Below are 10088 nucleotides of genomic sequence, written 5' to 3' on the forward strand. Positions count from 1 at the left end.
TAGAGGTGTGTGTGTGTGTGTGTGCGCGCGTCTGTGTGTGTGTGTGTATCTGTGCGTGTATATGCGTGCGTGCATGCGTGTGTGTGTGTGGGTGTGTGTGTGTGTGTGTGTGTGTGGGTGTCTGTCTGTGTGTGTCTGTGTATGTGTGTGTGTGTGGGTGTCTGTCTGTGTGTGTTTTTGTTTCTGTCTGTCTGTGTGTGTCTGTGTGTGTGTGTGTGTGTGTGTGTGTGTCTGTGTGTGTGTGTGTTTGTGTAGTATGGGCATAGCAACACACCCAGTATCTCTGTCAAACTGCTCCTCGTCCAGGAATGAAGCTAAACTTGATAACTCCTCCCAAATACTATACATGCTGTTTTTAGATCAGAGCTTAAACTAGTTTCACTTCTCAGGAACACACACACACACACACACAGATCCGCACACACAGACAGACACACACACACACACACACTAGTCAAGAGTTGGGTAAAAACATTGGCCCCCTGAAGTGGCGCTCCCGGTACACAAACACCCGTTTCCTGGGTGTCCTTTAACCTATCCTGGCTCATCACGTGATGCTCTTCCATGGCGAAAAGGCACGTAGTAAAAGTTTCGGGATTTCATTAATAAATGTCAGATCAAACAAATATAAACTTTTATTGGAAAATGTATTATTTTAAACAAGCTCTACAGGTGTGTTTGTGCTGGAGGATGGATACCCGAACAGAGCCCGTCGGGACCTGGCGGGCTGGGCTGGGTTCGGACACATCAGCGCGATAAGGCATTGAACATTTAAAATTTAAAAAAAACTCATTATGTAGGTGCGTGCCTGTGTTAACGTGCGCCTATTGCCCTGTGTGCGCTGATGCCTCATCTGTTGACATTTCTGAATTCCTCTTCCTACAGCTGCTTAATAAAAGCTTTCTACACAAACAAACGTACAGTACGGGCCAAAAGTTTGGACACACCTTCTCATTCAATGTGTTTCTTTATTTTCATGACTATTTACATTGTAGATTCTCCCTGAAGGCATCAAAACTATGAATGAACACATATGGAATTATGTACTTAACAAAAAAGTGTGAAATAACTGAAAACATGTCTTATATTTTAGATTCTTCAAAGTAGCCACCCTTTGCTTTTTTTGATAACTCTGCAAACCCTTGGTGTTCTCTCAATGAGCTTCATGAGGTAGTCACCTGAAATGGTTTTACCTTCACAGGTGTGCTTTGTTAGGGTTAATTAGTGGAATTATTTCCCTTATTAATAAAAAAGCAAAGGGTGGCTACTTTGAAGAATCTAAAATATAAGACATGTTTTCAGTTATTTCACACTTTTTTGTTAAGTACATAATTCCATATGTGTTCATTCATAGTTTTGATGCCTTCAGTGAGAATCTACAATGTAAATAGTCATGAAAATAAAAAGGAAACGCATTGAATGAGAAGGTGTGTCCAAACTTTTGGCCTGTACTGTACATGTGTCATTAATATGTATAGTATGTCGGGCTTGGGCAGAAATATCTCAATGCCTGTTGGACGCGGGCCGGGCTTGGACAGAAAAATGCGGCCCAATCCGCACTCTAATCTGTGCGTTGGTGTGTGTGTGTGTGTGTGTGTGTAGTATGGGCATTGCAACACACCCAGTTTCTCTCAAACTGCTCCTCGTCCAGGAATGAAGCTAAACTTGATAACTCCTCCCAAATACTGTTCATTCTGTTTTTAGTTCAGAGATTAAACTAGTCTCACTTCTCAGGAAGTGAGACTCTGACAGTCGTTGTCACTGAGCGAGAGGTGAAATGGCGCAGAAAGGAGTTCAGCTGGACCGGGAAACCTTCTCTTGTTCCATCTGTCTGGATCTACTGAAGGATCCGGTGACTACTCCCTGTGGACACAACTACTGCATGAACTGTATTAAAAGCCACTGGGATGGAGAGGATTGTAAGTACATCTACAGCTGTCCTCAGTGCAGGAAGACGTTCATACCGAGGCCTGTCCTGCTGAAAAACAACTTGTTAGCAGATTTAGTGGAGGAGCTGAAGAAGACTGGACTCCAAGCTGCTCCTGCTGATCACTGCTATGCTGGAGCTGAAGATGTGGCCTGTGATGTCTGTACCGGGAGAAAACTCAAAGCACACAAGTCCTGTCTGCAATGTCTGGCTTCTTTCTGTGAGAAACACCTTCAGCTTCATTATGAATCAGAGACATTCAAGAAACACAAGCTGGTGGAGCCGTCCAAGAAGCTCCAGGAGAACGTCTGCTCTCGTCATGATGAGGTGATGAAGATGTTCTGTCGTACTGATCAGCAGCTTATCTGTTATCTCTGCTCTGTGGATGAACATAAAGACCACGACACAGTCTCAGCTGCAGCAGAGAGAGCTGAGAGGCAGAGAGAGCTCGAGGGGAGTCGACAGACCATCCAGCAGAGAATCCAGGACAGAGAGAAAGATGTGAAGCTGCTTCAACAGCAGGCGGAGGCCATCAATCTCTCTGCTGATAAAGCAGTGGAGGACAGCGAGAAGATCTTCACTGAGCTGATCCGTCTCCTGGAGAAAAGAAGCTCTGATGTGAAGCAGCAGGTCAGATCCCAGCAGAAAAGAGAAGTGAGTCGAGTCAGAGAGCTTCAGGAGAAGCTGGAGCAGGAGATCACTGAGCTGAAGAGGAAAGACGCTGAGCTGAAGAAGCTCTCACACACAGAGGATCACACCCAGTTTCTACACAACTACCCCTCACTGTCTCCACTCAGCCAATCAGCATCCAGCATCCATATCTGTCCTCTGAGCTGCTTTGAGGACGTGACAGCAGCCGTGTCAGAAGTCAGAGATAAACTACAGGACGTCCTGAGAGAGAAGAGGACAAAGGTCTCACTGACAGGGACTGAAGTGGATGTTTTACTGCTACAACCAGAGACCAAGACCAGAGCTGGATTCTTAAAATATTCACGTGAAATCACACTGGATCCAAACACATTAAACACAATGCTGTTATTATCTGAGGGGAACAGGAAAGCAACGTTCATGAGTAAACAACAGTCTTATCCTAGTCGCCCAGACAGATTCACTAACAGGTATCAGGTCCTGAGTAGAGTGAGTCTGATTGGACGTTGTTACTGGGAGGTGGAGAAGAGAGGAGGAGTTGATGTAGCAGTCTCATACAAGAATATCAGCAGAGCAGGGGGGTCGGATGAATGTGGATTTGGACGAAATGCCAAATCTTGGACATTATATTGTTACAACAACAGTTACACATTTTGTTACAACAAAGTCCAAACTCCCGTCTCAGGTCCTGAGTCCTCCAGAGTAGGAGTGTACCTGGATCACAGTGCAGGTATTCTGTCCTTCTACAGCGTCTCTGAAACCATGACTCTCCTCCACAGAGTCCAGACCACATTCACTCAGCCCCTCTATGCTGGACTTTATGTTTATGGTTATGGATCCTCTGCTGAGTTGTGTAAAGTGAAATAGACAGAAGTCATTTAAGGGTTAAATTCTGTGCTTTAACTCTTCGACTTATTTAGTCTCCGTGTTTGTTGCTGAGAGCTGATTGTCGTGAAATTCTATTTTTTCAATGTTTTTTCATGTGTTTGCACGTTTTTGTTGCTTTTTCTTGTTTTTTGTTGCTTTCATCAACATTTTTTGTTACTTTCTTCAACATTTATTTGCTTTTCTAAACGTCTTTTATAAATTATTTTGAGGGTTTGTTTTGCTTGTATTGATATTTTAGAAGTGATGAGAAGTTTTGTGTTTGTTGAGAAAACCATTCGGGGATACCCAGAAGCTCTCAATGTGCTCAGACGAGATGCTATTTTACCTTGATTGTTGAAACAGGATGATATTTAACCCTCCTGTTGTCTTCGGGTCAAATTTGACCCATTTTCAAAAGGTTTCTACATCAGAAATTTGGGTTTCTTTCAACCAAATTGTCAAATAAATATCGTGGATGGTTCCCTACGACGCTCTTCACAAGTTAAATAAATGATCCATTCACTACTTTCATTGAATTTGGGTGTTTTATTCAATTTCATAGCATTTGAAAAAATTGACAAAAATTCCGGAAAAAGCTTCCAAAACGCAGCGACAAACATCGACAAAAACATCAATGTAGTGCCAAAAAAAATCTACATTGTAAAAAGTGACCAAAAAACTTATATAACAAATATCGAAAAAAAGAACAACCAAAATATTGACCCAGAAAAACAGAAAGTTGCATGGTTGACAGGAAGACAACACAAGGGTTAAAAAAGCTCTTTAACGAGATGATGTGTAGATATTAGCTGTTGTTTGTTATTCATGTATTTCTCCACGTTATGTATCTGCGAGACAGGAAGATGTCTGTTAAATAGCGGTGTCTTGTAATCCCATGTGGGACAGGTGTTGGGACCGAGGAAAGTAAGAATTAAACTGATCTTAAACAAAACATTACATGTGGCTAACCTGCACTCAGAGACAAAGACTACATGGAAAAGATGCAGCCTGGAGATTTTGCACTCCCATGTGAAGAGTCCCCAAAAAATAGGCGGAAATCTAAAAACTACAGGCTTGTAGTTTCTAACACCTCAAAGAAACGTTTCCGACAAACTTTTCCCCCTCGTCTTTCTGCCACAGCTGACGCTGTGCAAGGAGGCATGAAAGCACATGTGCTAATGTTCCGGACAATGGAATTATTTCGGTGTTCTGGAGAACACTTCTGGATCCTGGAAAACACGCACCTCGTGTTTTCAAAACTGCAGAAGAGAAAACGTTTCTCTTCCAGAAAATCAGATAACAGCAGACACCGCTTTTCTTTTTCTCTCATTGAGTAGCTCCTCTCCTGCTGCTTTTGGGAGGGAAAGCTTTCCTTCCGGTTCTGCTGACGAGCAGAACCGGACCCGTTTTGTTCCCATGGGAAGCTATGGACAAACGAACGGACTGAACACACACAGTAAAGAGGCTTGAGGTTTTCTGGGCAGAGAAATGTATGTATGTTTATTAATGTAAAAACTGCTAATGCTGCGATCGTGTTATGACATTAATGTGATTTGGGTTAATAAGCCCTACTGGTGCACCTTGATTTATTAATCTGATTGAAAATCCAAGTCCAATCTGTTTTGCTGTGAATGTATTTTGATCACGATTCTTGTTGATGATGTGTTTGAAACTGTAGCTTGGTTAAAACTGTAATTTCTACCCTGCTGACTCACCTTTCACAGAGTTTAGTTTACTGTACTAACGAGAGAAGTGTTTATTCTCAGAACACCCAAGTGATCTGTTTCTTTTCTCTCTAATAAGGGGCTTTCTCTACTCTTACATGCTAACCGAACACATAACCATTTTACACACAAACGCACGCGTGCTACTGTGAACAGCTGGCCTTGCGAGCTACTACAGTCACATACACACACGCATACACGTGCGTGGAATAGCTACACAGCTAGCCCACAGCGAAGTAGCTTATTTGTGTACCCCTGTTTTGTCTGTTCTTTTGTCTGCAACACGTGCTTCACACTAGCTAACAGTTCCTCACATTAGCTTTAGCTTTAATCAGCTAGCACTTAGCTTGAACAAGCTAACGGCTAAATCACAGCTCTGGCAGCGTCCCCCGCCCTCTTAATCGCGTTTCCTAGCAACCCCGTGGTCTCGTAACCTCCCCCCCTTTTCCACACACACGAACACACACTATCACAGGCCCAGAGACACAGAGAGGCGTCTCACCATTTGCTTGCTTTGTTTTGGTTGTAGGTTATAAAAAAGTATATAGGTTTTGATGAGTGAAGAATTATTATACGGCCATTGATAATTTTGAAGTTGAATAAACTATTATGCTTTAAATAGTGGTTGTCTGTGATTATTTTGTGAATTTGTTGTAATAATTGCTGGTTGAACAGTGCTCAAATTCAAGCTTCCTTTTGTTCCTTCAAAGATACCAGATAGATTAACTAAGTTAATTAAGATCTGTATTTTAAAGGGAACACCACCTAATGAGACTATTTCACAATTTGGTTATTGGGCCCTGAGTTCAGGGTGGTGCCCCATTTTGATAGTTTGTCAATTTGGTAAAGTTATTAATACCCATATTCATAACTTTATTAATATTGATAAAACATCTTTGATAATTTGCCAATAATTGAATCTGTACACCTATGAATTCCCAACATGGGCCAAATGTTTGGCATGACACAGAAATCATATCAAACTAAAAGTGTATTTCATTTCTCTTCCACTGCATGGCTCTGAAGAGAGAAAGCACCAGACCTCCTTTATCCTACAAACTTTGTTTTATTTTTGGACATTTGAAAATAATTCTTTTTTACTTTTACATAAAAAAGATTTATATTTATTTGTTTGACGGACCAAATATTGTTATCATAATCATAATCAATAACTCATTCTTCTCTTTTACATAGCTGAGATTCTGGCTCAAACAACGTGATTGTGTGGATGAAGTGAATCTGTTAATGACATATTGAACAAGAGACTTTACTGATGTGATGTGTGAACAAACTGAAGCTACATGATGAATAAACTAACATGAACAAAGTATTTTCTTCCTGTCTTCATTCAGAGAAAATGTGAAACTGATATGAGAGTATAACTGAGGCACTTTTCCTCCTGAAACACCACAAAGTGCAGTGTTGATGTTTAGAGTCAGTCAGTCTCTGTCCTTTCAACTTTCCTCACTACAACTGCTCCGTCACAGAGAAATGAGCAGAGTTTTCTATCACTTGTTGCTTTTTACAGCCAACGTTTCCTCTCTGCACTGAGTCAATAAATATTACACAGACTTAGAAGTCCTGACACACATAAGACAACAAATAATGTGTAGTTCATTCTTTACATTTGGTTACATGTATTTCCACATAGAGAGGGGGGTTACAACTTTTAAAAGTTTAAAATTACAACACGAAGAAAGAGGAAGGTCACGGACATCCGGCCGAAATTCGTGACAACTGTTGGAAGCAATCCTGGAAGTGGAACGTGGTGGATATAGACTATGTCTCCTTAACTTTTTCCGCTAATGTGTTTAACAATTTATTTCCATGACGTGTTCACAAATACTTGAAATCTGCTGCAGATCACAGTCAACAAGTCAGTCAATTGTTGAAGTAGAAAATGAATCTGCCGTTGTTTTTGTTAAGGAACAATAAAGCTCAGACTGAAATCAAAGCGGTGATGGATTATTATTATGATAGAAATCACTGCAAAAAAGGGTTCAAACCTGCGTTGGGTGACCCCATTGGATTTCCAAAAAAAGGGGGAAAAATGAGAATAGAGACAATATGTGTCATGTTTGTGGGTTTTCGGTTGTAGTTCTTTTTCCTATTTTATTTTGTAGTTTCTCTCCTCTCCCACGTTATGTTATTTACTCCGGTGCGAGATCGTCTGTTTTCCTTGTGTGCAGCCTTCGAGTGTTTTTCCCTGTGTTCCTGTATTCCTAAATTACTGAGTTCCTGATTCCTTGGATTTTTTACTACTGCCTGTCGTTTACTGGACATTGTTGCATGTAAGTTTTATTAGGATTCTAATAAACCATCAAACTTTACTTACACCATTTCCTGTTGAGCGTGATAAAATGGAGAAAAGGAGAAGAAATAGATAGTAGACAGTGTTGGGCAAGTTACTTCCAAAATTTAATATATCATAGATTACTAGTTAATGTAATTTGAGAGTAATTAGTTGTATTACAATATTACTGTCCTTGAATTGTAATGTGTTACACTACTTTTGCATTACTTTTGAGTTACTTTTACCAAAATAACAGCGGAAGTTTGACTTGGCAGCTAGCTTTTACCACCGGAACAATAAAGTCTCCTCTTTATCCACTTTAATACACCATAGATTATTCATAATATTTTGTATAATTAATATGAATATGCAAAGTAAGTAAAGCTATAAAAATAGATAAGTAAAACTTACAATAGCCAAATAGGAGAAAATGAAAATATTCAATTAAAAGTACCTTACAGTTGTATTGAAGTGTGCCATTGTTGTAACGTGTTTGTTTAAAGCACTTGAATATGAAATTCATGTTATTTAGTTTAAAACACTTTAAAGGCAATGGTCAATTTTAGTGTGATTAAAACTCACATTGTACATTATTTACAGTACTTGATTTACAGCTGATATGTGAAAAAGCTACAGAACCTTGTTTAACAGTAATTTAGTTTTACTGTGAACCATCACAGGAAGTGCTTTTATTTTGAAGGAGCCTACACGGAAGTTGTCTGTTGTGTACTCTTGCTAGTTTACTGAGATGAACGTGAGACCCTAGATGCAAACATCTCCGTCAAGCTAAGTTGCTCACTTTCTTGTTTGTAAAACTGCAACATATTGAACAGTAAATGGTCACCGTAAAAGACAAGCGTTTTTGGTTGTCATTCGAAGCCATTCCACTACAGGCATAGTTACTCTCCACAGATGAAAAAATGCAATGATATTTACGTGTACCAAGCCTCAACATTAATTCCCGATGCGTTTCTATCTGTCAGCAGCTCGGACGCACTGCTGACGGGACAGCTCGCTTCAACGCAGCGTAATAAGTCCTTAAAATAATGTCCATCTCGCAAATGTATCTGTCTCTGCAGTCATCTCAACCATCGAATACAGCAACAGGAAATAACACTCACGGCTTTTTTTTCCTTCGAAGGAATTGTTTCGCGGTGTTGGGGAATACTTCCAAACACCACTAAATATTGCATTAAAATGCGTTGTAACTCGCGTTACTGAGATTTTACGGGTATAATATTACCGAAATGTAATTAGTAATGCGTTATATTACTGCGTTACAGCAAAAAGCAATACATTACTGTAATTGTGTTAATTTTGTAATGCGTTACTCCCAAAACTGATAGAAGGAGACTAACACCAGATTACACCAACACCAGCAATCCTAGCTGTAAGACTAATTTAAATGTAAATAAAACATTTGGTGTCTGAATTATTCTGTTTTTTTATTGAAGGAAAAGAAGAATATCATAAGCATAACGTTTGATCCATAACTTTTCAACTGTGTGTGTGTGTGTGGGGGGCATCTAGCGGATCAAGGAGAGATGATTACAATTTTAGACAAAAATTTAATTGCGCTGAAACCATGCAGGAGCTCATAGTGCACCTTTAACATGTCAGCAGCATTTTGATGATGGTTAAGGTGGCGCTAAATCTATTCTATATATTTCACAGATTGTAGTTACTTTGCCAATATGCTATTTACAAACAAAAAGCTGTGAATCATTCATGTGTCTTCCGTGTTCTGTGTTTGGATTTTTGTAAACAATATAAACTTAATAAGAGGACAACTCAGTCATTTAGTAAACTGGGGAATAAATCTAAATCTGTCTCCAAACCCTCTGATTCTAAGAAGAGGTTACCTCCTAAAAGCTTAAATGAGAAATGAGCTATGTTGTTAACAAGTGTTGCTTAGTTCCTTATCGCATACTTTTTATTTTTACTTTCAGTACAAACTCTTATAAAAGTATGTACTGTTGGCTGCAGTACAGTCTAAATACAATTGGTACTTACAAAAACACTCCTGTCAAACTAATGGTAGTATGGGCATTGCAACACACCCAGTATCTCTCTCAAACTGCTCCTCGTCCAGGAATGAATCTAAACTTGATAACTCCTCCCAAATACTGTGTAGGATTCTCGTAGGGTACAGATTTGATCATTGTCAAATTATCAAAGATGTTTTATCAATATTAATAAAGTTATGAATATGGTTATTAATAACTGTATCAAATCAACAAACAATCAAAACGGGGCACCACCCTGCAAGTCAGGGACCAATAATCAGCTGTGGAACAGTCTCATTTCTGTGGTAATCCTTTAAAAAGGAAATAAAGGAAGGGGTGAATCCAAGCACGGACCTGATTGACCAGCAATTATTACAACAATTACACAAATAATCACAAGCAACAGCTAATTAAGTATAATAAGATTTATTAACGTCACAATTATCAGTAGCTAATCAATAATCCTTCAATAATAAACTTATATACCTTTTTACAATATCACAACCAAAAACAAAGCAAAAACAAAGCAGCATGGGCGGACACGTCTGTGTCCGTGTGTATGTGTGTGTGTGTGTGTGTGTGTGTGTGTGTGTGTGTGAGAGAGAGTGAGTGAAAAGGGAGGG

The 10088-nt window shown here is 39.5% G+C and overlaps 1 protein-coding gene across 1 annotated transcript; it reads left to right on the forward strand.

Moving 5' to 3' along the window:
* Nucleotides 1–1753: 1753 nt before the first annotated feature.
* Nucleotides 1754–3442, forward strand: LOC114566282 (tripartite motif-containing protein 16-like). Its single transcript, XM_028594608.1, has one exon. It carries the CDS (start codon nt 1778–1780, stop codon nt 3440–3442), a length of 1665 nt encoding a protein of 554 aa, XP_028450409.1. The 5' UTR covers nt 1754–1777.
* The last annotated feature ends 6646 nt before the right edge of the window (nt 3443–10088 follow it).

The sequence above is a fragment of the Perca flavescens genome, chromosome 13 (assembly GCF_004354835.1).
Source record: "Perca flavescens isolate YP-PL-M2 chromosome 13, PFLA_1.0, whole genome shotgun sequence".
Lineage (NCBI taxonomy): Eukaryota > Metazoa > Chordata > Actinopteri > Perciformes > Percidae > Perca > Perca flavescens.